At 48.1% G+C, this 24,650-nt stretch overlaps 1 protein-coding gene across 3 annotated transcripts in view; it reads left to right on the forward strand.

The window, feature by feature from the left end:
- The window catches only part of cdc42bpg (CDC42 binding protein kinase gamma), a 63,461-nt gene that overhangs the window by 33,543 nt on the left and 5,268 nt on the right, over positions 1-24,650 (forward strand). For all 3 annotated transcript variants that reach the window (XM_062965455.1, XM_062965456.1, XM_062965454.1), the window contains exons 17-32: positions 118-224; positions 298-412; positions 2,235-2,383; positions 2,972-3,060; positions 7,551-7,603; positions 7,865-7,969; positions 9,297-9,356; positions 10,853-10,958; positions 11,585-11,718; positions 11,831-11,970; positions 13,397-13,478; positions 14,747-14,963; positions 18,439-18,501; positions 20,080-20,667; positions 23,029-23,126; positions 23,685-23,769. In XM_062965455.1, the coding sequence (XP_062821525.1) occupies positions 118-224; positions 298-412; positions 2,235-2,383; positions 2,972-3,060; positions 7,551-7,603; positions 7,865-7,969; positions 9,297-9,356; positions 10,853-10,958; positions 11,585-11,718; positions 11,831-11,970; positions 13,397-13,478; positions 14,747-14,963; positions 18,439-18,501; positions 20,080-20,667; positions 23,029-23,126; positions 23,685-23,769 (2,191 nt within the window). The remainder of the gene's footprint in view (positions 1-117; positions 225-297; positions 413-2,234; positions 2,384-2,971; positions 3,061-7,550; positions 7,604-7,864; positions 7,970-9,296; positions 9,357-10,852; positions 10,959-11,584; positions 11,719-11,830; positions 11,971-13,396; positions 13,479-14,746; positions 14,964-18,438; positions 18,502-20,079; positions 20,668-23,028; positions 23,127-23,684; positions 23,770-24,650) is intronic.

The following is a 24,650-nucleotide window of genomic DNA, read 5'->3' on the forward strand; positions in this document are numbered from 1 at the left end:
TTAATCTTAGATCTGTGACTTTTATTACACATGTTCATATACTCGAGTATAAGCCTCACACTAAAAACGTAAAAATTACGAATAATATTTGCACCTTGTTTTCTCTTCCTGCCATAGATGGACCTGCCCTCCCTGGATGCCCTCCGTCTAGACGGAAGCCCTTCGGAGACAGACAAAACATCCTTTGCCAATTGGGAGATGCAGATCGCTGATATTTTGCGCTGGTGAGTGGGACACGGGGGTGCCTCTGAGCATGCGCAGAGTGCTTCCCCCTCTGAACCTCTCCTTCATTCTTAGGGTGAGCGACGAGAAAGAGTCCCGGGGTTATCTGCAAGCGATGGCCAACCGCATGACGGAGGAGGTGGAAGCGCTCAAACAGGCGGGGACTCAGAGCCCTGGTCCCAAAACCCCGGTAAGAGAAGCTTTCGTTTTTATTTTGATAGTATTTTTACTCCTTAGCCGTACATAGTCTGTAGGTGTACGCCTTCTGTCACTCTGCAGGATCTTGCTAGCAAAAACCAGACCACTCACAAATATGTTTGGTTGGAAATGGCTGTATTGCATGTATCTCCACAGAAAGAAAGACTCTACTGATACTTTTCCCATTCCCAGTGCTTTTAAAGACCATCCTGAAAGTTCCTGAAAGTTTCACCACTTAGTCTCCACCGCCATCTCCTGGCCCAAACTGTCAATGTCAGGGAGAGAGTTTATGAGATTGTCTGGATTTCAAACTACAACCCTGACACCTTCTCCAGCACTTTAATGGGATAATAGTCCCTGGTACCTACCTCTCTCCTAACTTGCACTTTTCTGGCCCACTTCCCTTTTAGGAGCCAACCCAGGATTTTACCAAAGTATGTTTATTGTTTATTGGTATATGCGATTTTATCTGTTTATGATTCGTTCTATTGTTGAGTTTTATATTGTTTGTTGCCTGGGCCTGGCCCCATGTAAGCCGCCCTGAGTCCCCTCGGGGAGATGGGGCGGAGTATAAAAATAAAATTATTATTATTATTATTATTATTATTATTATTATTATTATTATTATTCCTTTCTGGCCATCTGTCAGGAGGACTTTGGTGGTGCCTTCGTGCCTGGAAGAAAGGGGGCAGGGCTGGATGACATTGGGGTTCCCTTCCAACTCTAGATTCATCCTTTCATTGTCGGTCCCTACCTAGCAAAAGAAGAGGGTCGGATTAGATGGCCTTTAGGGGTCCCTTCCAATTGTAATTGGAATATAGACAGCCTTGGGAGTCTCCTCTTCCTCTGGGAGCGGGATGGCCATCTGTCGGGAGACATGAATTGCAGGCCTTAGCTCAGATGAGACAGAGGATGTTTTGGATTCCAATGTTGGTTCCTTCGCAACAGGGGAAAAAGTCCAGTTCTCATGGGAATCAACCTTCAGCCGATGGGGAGTTTTCCCATGATATTAGATTAGATCTCTGCATGGAGGGAGTGAAGGGCAGATTAATTAGGCGTTCAGAAAGATTCTGTGAGAAGTCCTTGAACCAAGGTGTCTGAGGCATGATGTCATGGCTTCATGGTTGGGCTTGGGCTTAAATTTCACTTAATGTAAGCCCTAGCTACTAGGCACGTCCGATCAATGAAAAAAATGTTTCAATTCTCGTTTCTAAAATAGGGGGCGCTGGCGCTTCGATATAGAAAGTATTTCCAATTTTTTTCACCCAAAAATTTCGGATATTTCCGAAAATTCGTAAGGATTCTAAATGTTTCTAAAATGGCGGAAGTGCATGCGCAATCGCTACAATCTTGTATGGCAATCTTCCATGTGGACGCAGAGGACGTTAGCCCCCACCTTTGCGTCCATCGTGGAAGCTTCTGATTGGCCGGGGAGCGGCAGCCATGTTAGGCTGCGCTAAGCTCCCATTCAAGGTAGGTTGCAGAAACAAAAAAAATTTTTTTGAATATTTTTAAAATATTTAAAAAATTTGGGGGGGGGGAGGGGGGAATTAACGAAACATTAAGAGACAATTAGAGAATGGGCCAACAATGGTTCAAATTACATTGCTGGTTGCGCTGTGAGACAATGTCTCGGAATGCGTATCAAAAAGCGAGAACAATCCGAAATAATTCCGATATACAATTCAAAACGATTTTTTGGACATGTCTACTAGCTACTACTCCTCCTCAAGACGAGAGGCCATGCAAATGTGGAGGGTTCACGTCTATATGCCCGGTTCTAAAACGAGACTCATTTTGCCTTCCCCGGCCAGGACACGCTCTGGAAGGCCCGTCGGCTGCAGAAAGTGGAGGCCTCGGCCAAGTTGGAGCTTCAGTCGGCACTCGAGGCCGAGATCCGGGCCAAGCAAAGCGTCCAGGAGGAGCTGGGCAAGCTGAAGGTGGCACACTTGGCGGTCGAGCGGTGAGTAATAATTATCTATACACGTCATAAAAGTAAAAATATATGTGTTTCTGTGTAATTTGTATTTTATAGGTAGTATGGAAGAGGCCCTGAGTGCCATTCAATGGCTGAGTGGATTGCTAGGAGACAAAGTGGGCGGGGCCTAACCTTCTAACGGGCAGCAAGGGGAAAAAACAGTTCTTCCTCTTCCTCTAATTTGGACTTTATTTTTCTAGGTTTTTTTGTTTGAAAGACATATTTTGGACGACTCTGTCTTTTGTGGCCAAATTTGGTGTGATTTGGTCCAGTGGTTTTGTTGTTTACTCCATAGTAAAATGCAGAACAGGGATAGAAGCTCAGCCCTGCCTCAGAGCTCGTAGCTCCGCCCAGATTGTTTAACTATATATATATATATATATATATAGAGAGAGAGAGAGAGAGAGAGAGAGAGAGAGATTGTTTAACTGATTTATTGTATGTTTTGTGTTAATGTCAGTTGTGTGTGATTTGTATAATGTATTTATTATGAAGTAAATATATAAATAAAATAACATTTCCCTCCCGTTTCTCCCCGCTTGCCCTTCCGGACCCCATCGGTGCATCCCAAAGCCAGTTGCAGGAGGCACAGAAGGAGAACCGGGCGCTGCGCCTGGAGGTGGAGAAGACCAAGGGGGAGCTCAAGGCCCAGGCCCTGGAAGGTAAGTACCTACTAGAGCAGTGACTCCCAAAGTGGGTGCTACGATCCAGGGTGGCGGTGATGGCACCTATTAGGACACGGGGGCGGGGCCAGAGGAGGGGCGTGGCTTCTTCCCAAGAGCCAGAGACAGGGATGAGCATCTATACCTCTCCTGAGGCGTTTGTTGGGACACAGAGGGTGGGGCCTCCTTCCAAGAGCCCGAGACAGGGCTGAGCCTCTATACCTCTCCTGAGAGGCCTTTTAGGACCAAAGGGCAGGGCTAGGGGTGTGGGCGGGGCCTCTTCCCAAGAGCCAGAGACAGGGCTGAGCATCTACATCTCTTCTTTTAGGACTAAAGGGCGGGGCTAGGGGCGGGGGGGGGCTCTTCCCAAGAGCCAGAGACAGGGCTGAGCATCTACATCTCTTCTTTTAGGACTAAAGGGCGGGGCTAGGGGCGGGGGGGGGCTCTTCCCAAGAGCCAGAGACAGGGCTGAGCATCTACATCTCTTCTTTTAGGACTAAAGGGCGGGGCTAGTGGCGGGGGGGGGGCTCTTCCCAAGAGCCAGACAGGGCTGAGCATCTACATCTCTTCTTTTAGGACTAAAGGGTGGGGCTAGGGGCGGGGCGGGGCCTCTTCCCAAGAGCCTGAGACAGGGCTGAGCATCTATATCTCTCCTTTTAGGACTAAAGGGTGGGGTTAGGGCCGGGGCCTCTTCCCAAGAGCCTGAGACAGGGCTGAGCATCTATATCTCTCCTTTTAGGACTAAAGGGTGGGGTTAGGGCCAGGGCCTCTTCCCAAGAGCGCGAGACAGGGCTGAGCATCTACATCTCTTCTTTGAGGACTAAAGGGCGGGGCTAGGGGCGGGGGGGGGGCTCTTCCCAAGAGCCAGAGACAGGGCTGAGCATCTACATCTCTTCTTTTAGGACTAAAGGGTGGGGCTAGGGGCGGGGCGGGGCCTCTTCCCAAGAGCCTGAGACAGGGCTGAGCATCTATATCTCTCCTTTTAGGACTAAAGGGTGGGGCTAGGGGCGGGGGGGGGGGCTCTTCCCAAGAGCCTGAGACAGGGCTGAGCATCTACATCTCTTCTTTTAGGACTAAAGGGCGGGGCTAGGGGCGGGGGGGGCCTCTTCCCAAGAGCGCGAGACAGGGCTGAGCATCTACATCTCTTCTTTTAGGACTAAAGGGTGGGGCTAGGGGCGGGGCTCTTCCCAAGAGCCAGAGACAGGGCTGAGCATCTACATCTCTTCTTTTAGGACTAAAGGGTGGGGCTAGGGGCGGGGCGGGGCCTCTTCCCAAGAGCCTGAGACAGGGCTGAGCATCTACATCTCTTCTTTTAGGACTAAAGGGTGGGGCTAGGGGCGGGGCGGGGCCTCTTCCCAAGAGCCTGAGACAGGGCTGAGCATCTACATCTCTTCTTTTAGGACTAAAGGGTGGGGCTAGGGGTGGGGCGAGGCCTCTTCCCAAGAGCCTGAGACAGGGCTGAGCATCTATATCTCTCCTTTTAGGACTAAAGGGTGGGGTTAGGGGCGGGGCCTCTTCCCAAGAGCCTGAGACAGGGCTGAGCATCTATATCTCTTCTTTTAGGACTAAAGGGTGGGGCTAGGGGCGGGGGGGGGGGGCTCTTCCCAAGAGCCAGAGACAGGGCTGAGCATCTATATCTCTCCTTTTAGGACTAAAGGGTGGGGCTAGGGGCGGGGCGGGGCCTCTTCCCAAGAGCCTGAGACAGGGCTGAGCATCTATATCTCTTCTTTTAGGACTAAAGGGTGGGGCTAGGGGCGGGGCGGGGCCTCTTCCCAAGAGCCTGAGACAGGGCTGAGCATCTATATCTCTCCTTTTAGGACTAAAGGGTGGGGTTAGGGCCGGGGCCTCTTCCCAAGAGCCTGAGACAGGGCTGAGCATCTATATCTCTTCTTTTAGGACTAAAGGGTGGGGCTAGGGGCGGGGGGGGGGGGCTCTTCCCAAGAGCCAGAGACAGGGCTGAGCATCTATATCTCTCCTTTTAGGACTAAAGGGTGGGGCTAGGGGCGGGGCGGGGCCTCTTCCCAAGAGCCTGAGACAGGGCTGAGCATCTATATCTCTTCTTTTAGGACTAAAGGGTGGGGCTAGGGGCGGGGCGGGGCCTCTTCCCAAGAGCCAGAGACAGGGCTGAGCATCTATATCTCTCCTTTTAGGACTAAAGGGTGGGGCTAGGGGCGGGGGGGGGGCTCTTCCCAAGAGCCTGAGACAGGGCTGAGCATCTATATCTCTTCTTTTAGGACTAAAGGGTGGGGCTAGGGGCGGGGCGGGGCCTCTTCCCAAGAGCCTGAGACAGGGCTGAGCATCTATATCTCTCCTTTTAGGACTAAAGGGTGGGGTTAGGGCCGGGGCCTCTTCCCAAGAGCCTGAGACAGGGCTGAGCATCTATATCTCTCCTTTTAGGACTAAAGGGTGGGGTTAGGGCCAGGGCCTCTTCCCAAGAGCGCGAGACAGGGCTGAGCATCTACATCTCTTCTTTTAGGACTAAAGGGCGGGGCTAGGGGCGGGGGGGGGCTCTTCCCAAGAGCCAGAGACAGGGCTGAGCATCTACATCTCTTCTTTTAGGACTAAAGGGTGGGGCTAGGGGCGGGGCGGGGCCTCTTCCCAAGAGCCTGAGACAGGGCTGAGCATCTATATCTCTCCTTTTAGGACTAAAGGGTGGGGCTAGGGGCGGGGGGGGGGCCTCTTCCCAAGAGCCTGAGACAGGGCTGAGCATCTACATCTCTTCTTTTAGGACTAAAGGGCGGGGCTAGGGGCAGGGGGGGCCTCTTCCCAAGAGCGCGAGACAGGGCTGAGCATCTACATCTCTTCTTTTAGGACTAAAGGGTGGGGCTAGGGGCGGGGCTCTTCCCAAGAGCCAGAGACAGGGCTGAGCATCTACATCTCTTCTTTTAGGACTAAAGGGCGGGGCTAGGGGCAGGGGGGGCCTCTTCCCAAGAGCGCGAGACAGGGCTGAGCATCTACATCTCTTCTTTTAGGACTAAAGGGTGGGGCTAGGGGCGGGGCTCTTCCCAAGAGCCAGAGACAGGGCTGAGCATCTACATCTCTTCTTTTAGGACTAAAGGGTGGGGCTAGGGGCGGGGCGGGGCCTCTTCCCAAGAGCCTGAGACAGGGCTGAGCATCTATATCTCTCCTTTTAGGACTAAAGGGTGGGGCTAGGGGCGGGGCGGGGCCTCTTCCCAAGAGCCTGAGACAGGGCTGAGCATCTACATCTCTTCTTTTAGGACTAAAGGGTGGGGCTAGGGGCGGGGCGGGGCCTCTTCCCAAGAGCCTGAGACAGGGCTGAGCATCTACATCTCTTCTTTTAGGACTAAAGGGTGGGGCTAGGGGCGGGGCGGGGCCTCTTCCCAAGAGCCTGAGACAGGGCTGAGCATCTACATCTCTTCTTTTAGGACTAAAGGGTGGGGCTAGGGGCGGGGCGGGGCCTCTTCCCAAGAGCCTGAGACAGGGCTGAGCATCTATATCTCTCCTTTTAGGACTAAAGGATGGGGTTAGGGCCGGGGCCTCTTCTCAATAGCCCGAGTCAGGGCTGAGTTTCTATACCTCTCCTTTTAGTACTAAAGGGCGGGGCTAGGGGTGGAGCCTCTTCTCAAGAACGTGAGACAGGGCTGAGCCCCTATACTTCACCTTTTAGGACTAAAGGGCGGGACTAGGGCTGGGGCCTCTTCCCAAGAGCATGAGACAGGGCTGAGACAGGAGGAAGAGATAAAGAAATTAAAACCAATGACATATGAATTTTTTTAAATAAATTATGCCCCTGAAATTAAACCACAGTTAATTTGGGACACATTTGAAGCGGTATCTAGAAACTTCTTTATTCAACAAGCGGCAATAAAAAAATAAGAGGAAAAATATGGAGCTAAATAATATTAAAAAAGAAATTGAAGGAAAAGGATCTTAAAGCGAATCCAAAGAGTCAAAAAGTGAAAAGGAGTTTGGAATTATTAAATAGAAAGAAAAATACATGGGAACCGGAGAAGATAGCCAAGCAAATGAAATTGGTAAAATACTTTTGAGAATGCAAACAAACCAGGTAGATGGTTAGCGAGACAAATAAGGGGAAAAAAAACCAAAGTCAACAAATCACAAAAATTAGAACAAATTTGAACAAAGGATAAAATTGTAGTTAGAGAGGACGAAATAAGGGATGAATTGGAGGAATTTTACCAAAAGCTATATACAAGAGACAATATTAAAATAGAGGAAATAGTACAATATATTAGTAACCAAGGTTTACAAAAGATAACGGAGGAACAAAGGCAAAATTTAAACAAAGAGATTACAGAAGAAGAAATCCAAAAAAGTGATTAAAAAGTTAGAGACTAACAAATCCCCCGGCCCAGATGGCCTAATAGCGGGATTTTACAAAATACTGCAAAATGATATAATTAAATTTTTGAAAAAGTTAATGAATCAGGCCTTAACGAATGAAAGTATTCCGGAGTCATGGAAAGAGGCAGAAATTATTGTGTTTTCCTCCTTTTTAATTCTTGCAGGTTCCAAGCACCAAGGACCTCTCATCCCTTTCCTCTCCTTCCGGAGCTCGAGCGTAAGTCCGAAAATGGCACAAAACCAGTACAAAACAGTTCATGTAATTTAAAATGTTGTGGCTCGGTGCTGCCCAAAACTCTTAGTATCTATTCCACTGGTCTTTGAGTCTCCTTGTTGGAGGGGAGAGCACTGTCTAAATAAATATAATAATTACAGCATTATAATACTATCTTCACTTTTGTGACTGCATACCGTGTGGGATTCGTTCTCTACGATCCGTCCGCTCTATGTCTCTCCTTCTTTGTCATTCTTTTGTCAGAAGGATGCCATCGCTTTCGGGGGATCCTCAGACCCACCGGAGACTCGGAAACCCACCGAGGAGGCACAAATACGCGGCGAAGGGAGGCGAAGTTTCCGGACCAATGTGAGTCACTGTTTTGTCGTGCTCACCTTGGCATCCCGATCAATGTCCTTAAGGGCGACTTTTATTATTTCCTCGCTAAAAAGCAGTAGCTATTTATCTACTCGCCTTTCTTCTTTCGATCTGGAGCTCACTCTGACCCTTTCGATCAGTAGGATTTTCTGCTGTACTAAGCCTGACCCCTGATTTCCTGCCTGGCATCTACACTGTATAATTCAGTGGTTCCCAGACTTATTTGGCCTGCCGCCCCCTTTCCAGAAAAATATGACTCAGCGCCCCCCTGGGAAGGGGGCGTGGCTTAGAGGGGTGGGCGTGGCTTCTGCTCAAGAGGGCGGGGCTAAGCCTCTCCCCTAATCCAAGATGCAGGGCTGGGAGGGGGAGGTGGGCGGGGCCACAAATGGGCGGCCAGGACTGGGATGGGCGGAGTTACGAGCTCTGAGATAGGGCTGAGCATCTATCCCTGTCCTGCGGCACCTGCCAGGACACAGGGGGCGGGGCTAGAGGAGGGGGCGGGGCCTCTATACCCCATCCCCATGTTCTAACAAGTTCCTCAGGGAATGTATACAGAGGCTCTTGGGAAGAGGCCCCGCCCCTGGCCCCACCCTTTAGTCCTAAAAGGCCTCTCAGGAGAAATATAGAGGCTCAGCCCTGTCTCGGGCTCTTGGAAGGAGGCCCCGCCCCCTCCCCTAGCCCCGCCCTTTAGTCCTAAAAGGCCTCTCAGGAGAAATATAGAGGCTCAGCCCTGTCTCTGGCTCTTGGGAGGAGGCCCCGCCCCCTCCCCTAGCCCCGCCCTTTAGTCCTAAAAGGTCTCTCAGGAGAGGTATAGAGGCTCAGCCCTATCTCAGGCTCTTGTAAAGAGGTCCCACCCCTAGCCCCGCTCTTTAGTCCTAAAAGGCCTCTCAGGAGAATTATAGAGGCTCGGCCTTGTCTCGGGCTCTTTTAAGGAGGCCCCGCCCCCTCCCCTAGCCCCGCCCTTTAGTCCTAAAAGGTCTCTCAGGAGAGGTATAGAGGCTCAGCCCTATCTCAGGCTCTTGTAAAGAGGTCCCACCCCTAGCCCCGCTCTTTAGTCCTAAAAGGCCTCTCAGGAAAAATATAGATGCTCAGCCCTATCTCAGACTCTTGGAAGGAGGCCCCGCCCCCTTCCCTAGCTCCGCCCTCTGTGTCCCAACAAGCGCCTCAGGAGAGGTATAGATGCTCAGCCCTGTCTCAGGCTCTTGGGAAGAAGCCACGAAGAAGATGCACCTTAGGCTAGTAAGATTAGCTACTGGGCAAGGAGAGTTGTGATGGTATCAATGCAACCTTGTATGTGCCTCTTCCTTTTTCATTGAAGGTCCCAGTATCCCCGACCCAGACAGGAACAACCACCATGGAAAGCCCGGCATCTCTGAAGGTAATGGAGACTTATTAAACTATATAAAAGGTATATGAAAATCAGGAAGAAGAAAGAAAGGTGTATAATCCAAAAAAGGTTTAGCAAAAGGAGATAGGCAAACAATAATCCAGAGGTGACAACGTCCAGAAATCACAGATACGGCATAAGTCCACAAACAGGAAATTATAATGAGTTAGTTTACCGGGAGTACATGAAGAGGAACATAGAAAACTTCCAGGATATAAAACATCCAAAATCAAACTTGAATCAGAAACAAGAGAACTCAGGCTTAGCTTCTCACTCTAATGCAGTGTTGCCTAAACTAAGCATAAGTAAAGTTCACGGGAAACTGAATGATTTCATGGGTGTCTATTAAACAACAAGTTCAGTTCAGGCAACGCTGCATTAGAGTGAGAAGCTAAGCCTGAGTCCTCTTGTTGCCTAATAGAACTTGTTGCCTAATAGAAACCCATGAAAGTCCAGGAATCACAGATACAGCATAAGTCCACAAACAGAGAGGTCTAATGTGTAAAACTTGACCAGGACTACATGAGTAGGAACATAGAAAATTTCCAGGATATAAAACATCCAAAATCAAACTTGAATCAGAAACAAGAGGACTCAGGCTTAGCTTCTCACTCTAATGCAGTGTTGCCTGAACTAAACTTAAGGTAAACAACTTGTTGCTTAATAGACACCCATGAAAGTCCAGGAATAGCCAGGAATCACAGATACAACATAAGTCCACAAACAGAGAGGTCTAATGAGTAAAACTAGAATCAGAAACAAGAGAACTCAGGCTTAGCTTCTCACTCTAATGCAGCGTTGCCTGAACTGAACTTGTTGTTTAATAGACACCCATGAAATCGTTCAGTTTCCGGTGAACTTTTTCCACAACTTTCCCACTGACCGTTGAAGTCGATTTTCGGCTCTGATTAGTAAACAAACACTTTTGTTGATCTCCCATGGGAACCCTCCAACTAAGCTTAAGGTAAACAACTTGTTGCTTAATAGACACCCATGGAAGTCCAGGAATAGCCAGGAATCACAGATACAACATAAGTCCACAAACAGGGAGGTCTAATGAGTAAAACTAGAATCAAAAACAAGAGAACTCAGGCTTAGCTTCTCACTCTAATGCAGCGTTGCCTGAACTGAACTTGTTGTTTAATAGACACCCATGAAATCGTTCAGTTTCCCATGAACTTTTCCCACAACTTTCCCACTGACCGTCGTAGTCTATTTTCGGCTCTGATTTGTAAACGAAGACTTTTGTTGATCTCTTGTTGGAACCCTCCTCATCACTCAGCTCCTCACTCGATTCCTTATCTGCTGTTGATGCTTCTGCACTTTCCAAGCCGGTTTTCTCATCATTTCCCAGACTTGTCGGCCCATCACTTTGTGCCACGGGAAAGCTCACAATCCTCTCTAAGTCCTCAGTTAAACCAGTGGTGGCTGATCTACAATATCGTGTAAAGTTTTACGTGTCTTGTTTTTGTTGACTTTCCTCCCAGCCCAAATCGCACGCTTTCAAGACGCACAGCTTCTCCACGCCCACCAAATGCATGCGATGCACGTCTCTCTTGGTCGGCTTGGTCCGGCAAGGATTGTCGTGTGAAGGTGAGCGGAACATCTTTCTTATCTCTTCTAGGGTTAGGATTCTGCATATATATATATATATGAAATAGGAGGAGGGGAGATATATGTATATATATATAAGAGGGTAGTGGTGCTTTGACTTCCCATCCATGCTTCGAAGACTTTTCTTTCGTTTTCTTCGACAGTTTCTTTCATATTATTCTAACCTCCATCTTTTTGTTTGTTTTTATATGCAAGACAGATCTATCATGAAGTTCATTCTTCTTTCTCTTTTAACGACTTTTGTCCAATCTGTTTTATTCTTCCCTTCCCTTATCTTTTGTGTCCGTATATCCATGGGCATAATATCTATTATTTTAATCACCCAGTCTTCAACATTTGGGACTTCTTCCTTTTTTCCATATTCTTGCTAAAGTCAATCTTAACATTCTATCTTCATTTTTGTTTAATGTTGTCGTTGTGAATCCTAATAAATACGTTTCCGGTTTTAATTTAAATTGGATTCCTAACATTTTTGTTGCATCGTTTTGTGTGCTGACTAACAAAATTCTTTAATTTTTGGGCAGTCCCACCATTGGTGGAAGAAAGTTCCTGTTTTTTTTTCTCACATGTTTTGGAGAAATTTAGTTTTTCTATTGTGTTTCCAGTCTGCAACTTTGTCTGCCACGTTTCCTGTGCCGGATCGGCCTCCATTTGCCCAATGCCTCCGGAGCAGCTCCAGAAAACCTTAGGCGTCAATCCAACCAACGGGACCGGAACGGCTTTTGAGGGATGCCTGTCGGTAAGACTTCCAGGATTCGAACCCTGAGCCCAAGAGCAACTGATACGAGCCCATGGGAGCTTGTCGGGAAGGATACCTTTCGTGACGTGGGACGATTTTCTCGCCACTTCAGGTGCCCAAACCTTCTGGGGTCAAGAAAGGGTGGCAGAAGGCTTTCGTGGTGGTCAGCGACTTCAAGATCTTCCTCTTCGACATGCCGGAAGGGAAGGCGTCCCAATGCGACGTGGCCGTCATGCACGTCACGGACATGAGGTAAGCGATGGGTTCAAAATACAGGGAAGAAATTCCACCTAGAAATATCCGAAAGTGGGATATTTCGCCTTGGCCATCTGTCGGGAGAGATCGGATTGTGTCCTTACGCCTGGCAGAGTTGTGTATTGATGGATTGATTTACAGAAGTGGTTCCTGAACTTATTTGTCCTTCTGCCCCCTTTCCAGAAAAAAATAATACTCAGCACCCGCTGGAAAGGGGGCGTGGCTTAGAGGGGTGGGCGTGGCTCCTGCTCAAGAGGGCGGGGCTGAGCCTCTCCCCTAGTCCAGGGGGAGAGGAAGGTGGTCGGGGCCACAAATGGGTGGCCAGGATTAGGATGGGTAGAGTTACGAGCACTGAGATAGGGCTGAGCATCTATCCCTGTCAGGACACAGGAGGCGGGGCTAGAGGAGGGGGCGGGGCCTCTTCCCAAGTGCCTGACAGGGCTGAACCTCTATAAGCTGAGGTGCTTGTTCTAACAGGGGAGGTATAGAGGCTCAGCACTGTCTCAGGCTCTTGGGAAGAGGCCCCGCCCCCACCCCTAGCCCCGCCCTTTAGTCCTGAAAGACTCTCAGGGCTGAGCATCTATACATCTCCTATCTCATACTCTTGGGAAGAGGCCCCGCCCCCACCCCTAGCCCCGCCCTTTAGTCCTTAAAGACTCTCAGGAGAGGTATAGATGCTCAGCCCTATCTCATACTCTTAGGAAGAGGCCCCGCCCCCACCCCTAGCCCCGCCCTTTAGTCCTTAAAGACTCTCAGGAGAGGTATAGATGCTCAGCCCTATCTCATACTCTTAGGAAGAGGCCCCGCCCCCACCCCTAGCCCCGCCCTTTAGTCCTTAAAGACTCTCAGGAGAGGTATAGATGCTCAGCCCTATCTCATACTCTTAGGAAGAGGCCCTGCCCCCACCCCTAGCACCACCCTTTAGTCCTAAAAGGCCTCTCAGGAGAAATATAGAGGCTCAGCCCTATCTCAGGCTCTTGGAAGGAGAGCCCGCCCCCATCCCTAGCCCCGCCCTTTATTCCTAAAAGGCCTCTCAGGAGAAGTATAGAGGCTCAGCCCTGTCTCACGCGCTTGGGAAGAGGCCCCGCCCCCATCCCTAGCCCCGCCCTTTAGTCCTAAAAGGCCTCTCAGGAGAAGTATAGAGGCTCAGCCCTGTCTCACGTTCTTGGAAGGAGGCCCCGCCCCCTTCCCTAGCTCCGCCCTCTGTGTCCCAACAAGCGTCTCAGGAGAGGTATAGATGCTCAGCCCTGTCTCGGGCTCTTGGGAAGAAGCCACGCCCACTCCTCTAGCTCCGCCCCCTGTGTGTCCTAACAGGGGATGTTTCTGTATTGGAGCCCGATGCCACAGAACACTGCAGTCTTTTACTAGACTTAAAGGATGCTTATTTCCACGTGATCATGTCTATATTCTTTCATTGCCACAGGGATGAGCAGTTCTCCGTGAGTCCGGTGCTGGCCTCAGACGTCATACATGCCAGTAGCAAAGATGTGCCGTGTATCTTCCGGGTAAGAAAAAAGGGTTTGGAGGATGGTATGTAAGTGATGGTGATATTCGTCATTCTGCTTTGTCTAAGATTGCATCTACAAAATAACAAAATGCATGACATAACAACAACAACAACAACAATAATAATAATATGATAATGATGATAATGTTAATAATAATAAAAAATAATTAAAATAATGACAATAATAAAAATAATAAAAATAATGATGATGATAATAATGATAATAATATTAATAATGATAATGACAATAATAATATGATAATGATAATAAAAAACAATAATTTTAATGATGACGATAATATTAATAGATAATAATGACAATGATAATAATAATATAATGATAGTAATATTAATAGATAATGATAATGACAATGATAATAATATGATAATGATAATGACAATGACAATGATAATAATAATATGATAATGATAATGATAATAATAATGACAATGATGATGATGATAATAATATAATGATAATAATATTAATAAATAATGATAATGACAATGATAATAATAATATGATAATGATAATAAATATAATGATAATGATGATGATAATAAAAATATAATGATAATAATGTAATGATAATATTAATAATGATAATAATGACCATGATGATGATAATAATAATATGATAATGATAATTTAAAAATGATAATGATGATGATAATGATAATAATATAATGATAATAATATTAATAGATAATGATAATAATGACAATGATAATAATGATAATAATAATTTAATTTTTACATCCCGCCTCCATCTCCCTGAAGGTAATCACAATAACACAAAAGAAAATACATACATAATACAAATCATCAACAAACAGAAATTAAAACCAAAATGTTTCCATACTGAGGACAATCCACTGATTGAACCTGCTCTAAAAATCTGTAGTCGCAAAATTTTGGCACAGATGCAATATGGTGCAAAAACTTGGGGCCTAGATAATAACACTTGTACAATTTTGGAAATTGTTAGGGTTTTGTTAGGGAAAACTACCCAAAAACACAACAGAACATCCAAAATACAAACAAGATACTTATAGTTGAGCATTCAGCTCACAGCAAGCAGAGCGTGAAGTGTTGTGGTTGGAAAAGAATCTTTAGTTACAATGAGCTATCTTGCACCACCTGATGTTTTAGGACTGTTGCTCCCGTCATCCTTATCCATTTTCCCTCCTAGTTGATGGGAATTGTAGTCCTTGGAAAGAGGAAAGCTTCCCCCATCTCTGAACGTTGCTCTCTTTTCTGTGCAGGTGACGGCGTCTCAGCTGAGCTCTCCTCCGACCACCAGCTCCATGCTTTTCCTGGCCGACAGCGAAGCCGAAATGCGTAAATGGGTGCAAGTGTTGACCGAGCTGCACCACATTTTGCGGGAGAACGGGCACCGCGACCGCACGGTCTACGTCCTCAAGGAAGCATACGACAACGGGCTCCCTTTCGTCCCGCACGCGCTTTCGGCAGCAATCTTAGGTAGGAACCATCATGAAGTCGTCTAGGATAACTCTCCTCTTAGTTAGACTTTTCTACGTGTTAAGGAAGAACAGCAGAGCATCCAAAAAAACCAGGATCCTTACAGTTGAGCATTCAGCTCACAGCAAGCAGAGCGTGAAGTGCCACGTGGCTGTAAAGAATTTAGAGCTAAGGCAAGCGAAGATGCAGAGTTTTGGACGTATTAGGGAAGACTACCTAAAAACAGCAGAGCATCCAAAACAAAAACAGGATCCTTATAGTTGAGCATTCAGCTCACAGCAAGCAGAGCGTGAAGTGCCACGTGGCTGTAAAGAATTTAGAGCTAAGGCAAGCGAAGATGCAGAGCTTTCGACGTGTTAGGGAAGACTACCCAAAAACAGCAGAGCATCCGAAACAAAACCAGGATCCTTATAGTTGAGCATTCAGCTCACAGCAAGCAGAGCATGAAGTGCCACGTGGCTGTAAAGAATTTAGAGCTAAGGCAAGCGAAGATGCAGAGTTTTGGACGTATTAGGGAAGACTACCTAAAAACAGCAGAGCATCCAAAACAAAAACAGGATCCTTATAGTTGAGCATTCAGCTCACAGCAAGCAGAGCGTGAAGTGCCACGTGGCTGTAAAGAATTTAGAGCTAAGGCAAGCGAAGATGCAGAGCTTTCGACGTGTTAGGGAAGACTACCCAAAAACAGCAGAGCATCCAAAACAAAAACAGGATCCTTACAGTTGAGCATTCAGCTCACAGCAAGCAGAGCGTGAAGTGCCACGTGGCTGTAAAGAATTTAGAGCTAAGGCAAGCGAAGATGCAGAGTTTTCGACGTGTTAGGGAAGACTACCCAAAAACAGCAGAGCATCCAAAACAAAAACAGGATCCTTATAGTTGAGCATTCAGCTCACAGCAAGCGGAGCGTGAAGTGCCACGTGGCTGTAAAGAATTTAGAGCTAAGGCAAGCGAAGATGCAGAGTTTTCGACGTGTTAGGGAAGACTACCCAAAAACAGCAGAGCATCCAAAACAAAAACAGGATCCTTATAGTTGAGCATTCAGCTCACAGCAAGCAGAGCATGAAGTGCCACGTGGCTGTAAAGAATTTAGAGCTAAAGCAAGCGAAGATGCAGAGGTTTCGATATATTAGGGAAGACTACCCAAAAACAGCAGAGCATCCAAAACAAAAACAGGATCCTTATAGTTGAGCATTCAGCTCACAGCAAGCGGAGCGTGAAGTGCCACGTGGCTGTAAAGAATTTAGAGCTAAGGCAAGCGAAGATGCAGAGCTTTCGACGTGTTAGGGAAGACTACCCAAAAACAGCAGAGCATCCAAAACAAAAACAGGATCCTTACAGTTGAGCATTCAGCTCACAGCAAGCAGAGCGTGAAGTGCCACGTGGCTGTAAAGAATTTAGAGCTAAGGCAAGCGAAGATGCAGAGCTTTCGACGTGTTAGGGAAGACTACCCAAAAACAGCAGAGCATCCAAAACAAAAACAGGATCCTTACAGTTGAGCATTCAGCTCACAGCAAGCAGAGCGTGAAGTGCCACGTGGCTGTAAAGAATTTAGAGCTAAGGCAAGCGAAGATGCAGAGCTTTCGACGTGTTAGGGAAGACTACCCAAAAACAGCAGAGCATCCGAAACAAAACCAGGATCCTTATAGTTGAGCATTCAGCTCACAGCAAGCAGAGCATGAAGTGCCACGTGGCTGTAAAGAATTTAGAGCTAAGGCAAGCGAAGATGCAGAGTTTTGGACGTATTAGGGAAGACTACCCAAAAACAGCAGAGCATCCAAAACAAAAACAGGATCCTTATAGTTGAGCATTCAGCTCACAGCAAGCAGAGCGTGAAGTGCCACGTGGCTGTAAAGAATTTAGAGCTAAGGCAAGCGAAGATGCAGAGCTTTCGACGTGTTAGGGAAGACTACCCAAAAACAGCAGAGCATCCAAAACAAAAACAGGATCCTTACAGTTGAGCATTAAGCTCACAGCAAGCAGAGCGTGAAGTGCCACGTGGCTGTAAAGAATTTAGAGCTAAGGCAAGCGAAGATGCAGAGCTTTCGACGTGTTAGGGAAGACTACCCAAAAACAGCAGAGCATCCAAAACAAAACCAGGATCCTTATAGTTGAGCATTCAGCTCACAGCAAGCGGAGCGTGAAGTGCCACGTGGCTGTAAAGAATTTAGAGCTAAGGCAAGCGAAGATGCAGTTTTTGATGTGTTAGGGAAGACTACCCAAAAACAGCAGAGCATCCAAAACAAAAACAGGATCCTTACAGTTGAGCATTCAGCTCACAGCAAGCAGAGCATGAAGTGCCACGTGGCTGTAAAGAATTTAGAGCTAAGGCAAGCGAAGATGCAGAGTTTTCGACGTGTTAGGGAAGACTACCCAAAAACAGAAGAGCATCCAAAACAAAAACAGGATTCTTATAGTTGAGCATTCAGCTCACAGCAAGCAGAGTGTGAAGTGCCACGTGGCTGTAAAGAATTTAGAGCTAAGGCAAGCGAAGATGCAGAGTTTTTGACGTGTTAGGGAAGACTACCCAAAAACAGCAGAGCATCCAAAACAAAAACAGGATCCTTACAGTTGAGCATTCAGCTCACAGCAAGCAGAGCGTGAAGTGCCACGTGGCTGTAAAGAATTTAGAGCTAAGGCAAGCGAAGATGCAGAGTTTTCGACGTGTTAGGGAAGACTACCCAAAAACAGCAGAGCATCCAAAACAAAAACAGGATCCTTATAGTTGAGCATTCAGCTCACAGCAAGCAGAGTGTGAAGTGCCACGTGGCTGTAAAGAATTTAGAGCTAAGGCAAGTGAAGATGCAGAGTTTTTGACGTGTTAGGGAAGACTACCCAAAAACAGCAGAGCATCCAAAACAAAAACAGGATCCTTATAGTTGAGCATTCAGCTCACAGCAAGCAGAGCGTGAAGTGCCACGTGGCTGTAAAGAATTTAGAGCTAAAGCAAGCAAAGATGCAGAGGTTTCGATATGTTAAGGAAGACTACCCAAAAACAGCAGAGCATTCAAAACAAAAACAGGATCCTTATAGTTGAGCATTCAGCTCACGGCAAGCAGAGCGTGAAGTGCCACGTGCTCAGGAGAAGTATAGAGGCTCAGCCCTGTCTCAGGCTCTTGGAAGGAGGCCCCGCCCCCTTCCCTAGCTCCGCCCTCTGTGTCCCAACAAGCACCTCAGGAGAGGTATAGAGGCTCAGCCCTATCTCAGGCTCTTGGGAAGAAGCCACGCCCACTCTAGCTCCGCCCCCTGTGGCCTAACAGGCGCCCTAGGTGCTCAGCCCTGTTTCCAGCACTTGGGAAGAGGCCCCGCCCCTCCACTGGCCCCACCCCCTCCACTGGCCCCGCCCCTCCGCTGGCCCCGCCCCTCCGCTGGCCCCGCCCCCATGTCCTAATAGGTGCCATCATCGCCCCCCTGGATTACTGCAGCGCCCACCACTGTCAAACTGACACCACTTTAACCGCTGTATCTCTTTTTCCAGACCGGGAAAGGATTGCGTTGGGTACAGAAGACGGCCTCTTCTTGATTCATCTCCGGACAAATGGTAAAGACAGTGTGGCATAGTGGTTGGAGCATTAGGCAATGACTCCAGGGAACAAGGTTTGAATCGTGTTGTCGAAGGCTTTCATGGCCGGAATCACTAGGTTGCTGTGAGTTACACACGCATTTCTCATGGTCTTATGAACCTTTTGTAAGTGAACTATCAATCCCAGCAACTACAACTCACAAATGTCAAGGCCTATTATTCCCAAACTCCACCAGTGTTCACATTTGGGCATATTGAGTATTTGTGCCAAGTGTAGTCCAGATCCATCATTGTTTGAGTCCACATTGCTCTCTCGATGTAGGCAAACTACAACTCCCAAACTCAAGGTCAATCCCACCAAACCTTTCCAGTATTTTCTGTTGATCCAGGGAGTTCTGTGAGCCGAGTTTGGTTCAATTCCATCATTGGTGGAGTTCAGAAAGCGCTTTGATTGTAGGCGAACTATAAATCCCAGCAACTCCAACTCCCAAATGTCAAGGTCTGTTTTCCCCAAACCCCACCAGTATTCAAATTTGTGCCAAATTTGGTCCAGTGAATGAAAATACAGCCTGCACATCAGATATTTACATTACGATTCATATCAGTAGCAAAGTGACAATTATGAAGTAGCAACGAAAATAATGTTATGGTCTGGGGGTCACCAAAACATGAGGTAATAATAATAATAATAATAATAATAATAATAATAATAATAATAATAATATGAAATCCAGCATATATCATTTCTTGTGTTATACTGTCTTTGTGTCAATGATAATATTAATAGTAGTAGTAGTAATAATAATAATACAAAATCCAGAATATATATCTCATTTCTTGTGTTATACTCTGTCTTTGTGTCAATGATAATAATAATAGTAATAATAATAATACGGAATCCAGCATATATATCTCATTTCTTGTGTTATACTCTGTCTTTGTGTCAATGATAATAATAATAATTATAATACTAAATCCAGCATATATATCTCATTTCTTGTACTGTATATACTCGAGGATAAGCCTAGTTTTTCAGCCCTTTTTTAGGGCTGAAAAAACTCCCCTCGGCTTATACTCAAGTGTGAGTCCTGGCCAGCTTATACTTGAGTATATAGGTATTCAGAGTTGGACAGTCTTATCTTATGAAAGTCTTATTATTACCTTAAATTACAGTTTTATATAAATATTCAGAAACATTTAATAATAATAAATAATAAAACTTTATTTATACCCTGCCACCATCTCCCCGCGGGGACCTACTGATGCCTCAAATAATGCAATTCTATTAATATCTATTTTATTTTTGAAATTGACCCGTAGCTGCTGCATTTCCCACCCTCGTCTTATACTCAATACGTTTTCCCAGTTTTTGTGGTAAAATTAGGTGCCTCGGCTTATATTCGGGTCGGCTTCTACTCGGGTATATATGGTTTATCTCATTTCATTTGATACTCTGTCTTTGTGTCAAAGTCAATGATGATGATAATAATAATAATAATAATAATAATAGGTGATGGTACCTCCTGCTGAGCGTCTTCATCTTTCCTTCTTTTCTTTCCCGTTCTTCCCTTTCTCTCCTCCGTCCCGGACGCTCAGACGTGCTGCAAGTGGGGGACCTCCGGCGGGTTCAGCTCCTCCTGGTCTCCGCGCAGGCGCAGCTGCTCTCGGTGCTTTGCGGTAAGAACCACGGCCTGCGGCTCTTCTCCTGGGCCGAGCTGGAGACCCCCGAGGCCCCCGGGGCCAAGATGGTGGAGGCCAAGGGCTGCCAGGCGGTGGCCGTGGGGCTGGTCTGCCGCGGCACCACCCCGGTGCTCTGCGTGGCCTGCAAGCGCCAGGTCCTCTGCTTCCAGCTGACCCCCACCCGCCCGCCCCACCGCCGCATCAAGGAGATCCAGGCCCAGGGCTACGTCCAGTGCTTGGACGTCTTGGGCGACCGCCTCTGCGTGGGCTTCCCGGGGGGCTTCTCGCTCTACCCGCTGCTCAACGAAGGGCCGCCCGCCCATCTGCCCCACCCCGACGACCCCCGGGCTGCGGCCGTGGCCCATATGGAAGCCCTGAAGGCCGTGGAGGTCAGCCTGAGCGAGCTGATCCTCTGCTTCAGCGGATTCGGGCTCTACGTGGATGGGCAGGGACGCCGGAGCCGGAACCAGGAGCTCATGTGGCCCGCACCCCCCCTGAGCTGCTGTGAGTATTCATAAAGCAGCGATTCCCAAAGTGGTGGTTGCTGGAGCGATCCAGGGGGGTGATGGCAACTATTAGGACACGGGGGCAGGGCCTGGGGAGGGGGCGTGGCCTCTTCCCAAGAGCCTGAGACAGGGCTGAGCATCTATACCTCTCCAGAGGCTCTTGTTGGGACACAGAGGGCGGAGCTACGGAAGGGGGCGGGGCCTCCTTCCAAGAGCCTGAGACAGGGCTGAGCATCTATACCTCTCCTGAGGCTCTTGTTGGGACACAGAGGGCGGAGCTAGGGAAGGGGGCGGGGCCTCCTTCCAAGAGCCTGAGACAGGACTGAGCATCTATACCTCTCCTGAGGCTCTTGTTGGGACACAGAGGGCGGAGCTAGGGAAGGGGGCGGGGCCTCCTTCCAAGAGCCTGAGACAGGGCTGAGCATCTATACCTCTCCTGAGGCTCTTGTTGGGACACAGAGGGCGGAGCTAGGGAAGGGGGCAGGGCCTCCTTCCAAGAGCCTGAGACAGGGCTGAGCATCTATACCTCTCCTGAGGCTCTTGTTGGGACACAGAGGGCGGAGCTAGGGAAGGGGGCGGGGCCTCCTTCCAAGAGCCTGAGACAGGGCTGAGCATCTATACCTCTCCTGAGGCTCTTGTTGGGACACAGAGGGCGGAGCTAGGGAAGGGGGCAGGGCCTCCTTCCAAGAGCCTGAGACAGGACTGAGCATCTATACCTCTCCTGAGGCTCTTGTTGGGACACAGAGGGCGGAGCTAGGGAAGGGGGCGGGGCCTCCTTCCAAGAGCCTGAGACAGGGCTGAGCATCTATACCTCTCCTGAGGCTCTTGTTGGGACACAGAGGGCGGAGCTAGGGAAGGGGGCGGGGCCTCCTTCCAAGAGCCTGAGACAGGACTGAGCATCTATACCTCTCCTGAGGCTCTTGTTGGGACACAGAGGGCGGAGCTAGGGAAGGGGGCGGGGCCTCCTTCCAAGAGCCTGAGACAGGGCTGAGCATCTATACCTCTCCTGAGGCTCTTGTTGGGACACAGAGGGCGGAGCTAGGGAAGGGGGCAGGGCCTCCTTCCAAGAGCCTGAGACAGGGCTGAGCATCTATACCTCTCCTGAGGCTCTTGTTGGGACACAGAGGGCGGAGCTAGGGAAGTGGGCGGGGCCTCCTTCCAAGAGCCTGAGACAGGGCTGAGCATCTATACCTCTCCTGAGGCTCTTGTTGGGACACAGAGGGCGGAGCTAGGGAAGGGGGCGGGGCCTCTTCTCAAGAGCCTGAGACAGGGCTGAGCATCTATACCTCTCCTGAGGCTCTTGTTGGGACACAGAGGGCGGAGCTAGGGAAGGGGGCGGGGCCTCTTCTCAAGAGCCTGAGACAGGGCTGAGCATCTATACCTCTCCTGAGGCTCTTGTTGGGACACAGAGGGCAGAGCTAGGGAAGGGGGCGGGGCCTCTTCTCAAGAGCCTGAGACAGGGCTGCGCATCTATACCTCTCCTGAGGCTCTTGTTGGGACACAGAGGGCAGAGCTAGGGAAGGGGGCGGGGCCTCTTCTCAAGAGCCTGAGACAAGGCTGAGCATCTATACCTCTCCTGAGGCTCTTGTTGGGACACAGAGGGCAGAGCTAGGGAAGGGGGCGGGGCCTCTTCTCAAGAGCCTGAGACAAGGCTGAGCATCTATACCTCTCCTGAGGCTCTTGTTGGGACACAGAGGGCAGAGCTAGGGAAGGGGGCGGGGCCTCTTCTCAAGAGCCTGAGACAGGGCTGCGCATCTATACCTCTCCTGAGGAGCTTGTTCTGACACAGAGGGCCCCATCGGGCATTGGGCTTAAATAGACAAACATCCCCAAAGCCTCATGTTGCCATAAGGACACAGGGGGCGGAGCTAGAGGAGTGGGCGTGGCTTCTTCCCAAGAGCCTGAGATAGGGCTGAGCATCTATACCTCTCCTGAGAGGCCTTTTAGGACCAAAGGGCGGGGCTAGGGGTGGGGGCGGGGTCTCCTCCCAAGAGCCTCTGTATACTTCCCCTGAGGCGCTTGTTAGAACACAGGGGTGGGGTTTAGAGGCCCCGCCCACTCCTCTAGCCCCGCCCCCTGTGTCCTGGCAGGCGCCGCAGGACAGGGATAGAAGCTCAGCCCTGCCTCAGAGCTCGTAACTCTGCCCATCCCAGTCCTGGCCGCCCATCGTTGGTTGGGAGATGTAGATCAAGTACAACTCCTGTCAATCATGGCGAATTCTCCCCAAACCTCTTGTTCAGTTGCTGATCAATTCCTCTGTGAACTGTCTGCCGTAGGAAAGGGTTAAGGAAGAGGCAGTGGGCGGGGTCATGCAAATTAAGGATATACATATAAATATTATTTTGTCTCTCGGTCCCAGGTTACAACGCTCCCTATTTGTCAGTGTTCAGCGAAAACGCAGTGGATGTCTTTGACGCCCGGAAAGCCGAATGGATCCAGACTATCTCGTTGAAAAAGGTGTGTTATGTGCGGCATTTAAGGCTCTATTGTTGGCCTCGTTTTTTGGATTGTACACAGGTCTCTGATATGGCAAATTTCTTGCCGCTGTTGTTGTTCCAAAAAGTTGTAAATGACTGACAGGCAGGGCTGGCCCAAGGTAATTTTCAAGTGTAGGCGAACAGAAAATTTCTGTAGATATATGGCACCACAGGCAAGTGCCTAAATGGCCTCGCGGTTGAACCGCCCCTGCTAACAAATTGTAGATATTTTTTCCTTTATAACGTCAGGAACCATTGTGTTAATTTAAAGAATCCTTGTCCTTGACTATGTAAATATGTTGTTTTCCACTCAAGCCTTAACCACTGTCTCTGGGCCATGTCCGCAGTTGATGAAGTCTTCACCTCCTCTTGTCATTTCCCATCAATGCAATTCTTTTTAGGAGAGTGTCTCGGCCAGAGTCCAGTTATATACCTTTCGTACAATTTCATTCAATTCATACAACGTCATGTTTATCACGGACAGAGCTTTGGAAAAGTCACTTTTTTGGGGATGGAATGACACTCAGTTTCTTACCAGGTCCGAGCCCTGAATCCGGAGGGATCCCTTTGCACTTTCGGCAGCGAGAAGGTCCGGCTGACGTACCTTAGAAACAAGGCTGCAGGTAAGGAAGGAGTTTCTAATAATAATAATAATAATAATAATAATAATAATTTGCAAACTGCAAAAGGCCACCCTACTGGGATCTGCGCGCATCATCCGAAAATACATCACCCAGTCCTAGACACTTGGGAAGTGTTCGACTTGTGATTTTGTGATACGAAATCCAGCATATCTATCTTGTTTGCTGTGTCATAAAATAATAATAATAATAATAATAATAATAATAATAATAATAATAATAATAATAGGGGCAACCCCAGGGGCCACCCTGCTTCTGCCTTGTGGGAAAAGCACAATCAAAGCACCCCCAACAGATGGCCATACAGCCTTTGCAATAATAATAATAATAATAAGGAGGAGGAGGAGGAGGAGGAACTCAACAGCCATCCAGTCTACCCTTCTTTTGCAATAGTAATAGTAATAATAATAATAATAATAATAATAATAATAGGAGGAGGAGGAACAACTTAACAGCCATCCAGTCTACCCTGCTTTTGCAATAGTAGTAGTAGTAATAATAATAATAATAGGAGGAGGAGGAGCAACTCAACAGCCATCCAGTCTACCCTGCTTTTGCAATAGTAATAATAATAATAATAATAGGAGGAGGAGCAACTCAACAGCCATTCAGTCTACCCTGCTTTTGCAATAATGATAATAATAATAATAAGAGGAGGAGAAGCAACTGAACAGCCATCCAGTCTACCCTGCTTTTGCAATAGTAGTAATAATAATAATAATAATAATAGGAGGAGGAAGAGGAGGAGCAACTGAACAGCCATCCAGTCTACCCTGCTTTTGCAATAGTAGTAATAATAATAATAATAATAATAATAGGAGGAGGAAGAGGAGCAACTGAACAGCCATCCAGTCTACCCTGCT

This window comes from Anolis carolinensis, unplaced genomic scaffold (assembly GCF_035594765.1).
Source record: "Anolis carolinensis isolate JA03-04 unplaced genomic scaffold, rAnoCar3.1.pri scaffold_14, whole genome shotgun sequence".
Taxonomy (NCBI): Eukaryota; Metazoa; Chordata; class Lepidosauria; order Squamata; family Dactyloidae; genus Anolis; species Anolis carolinensis.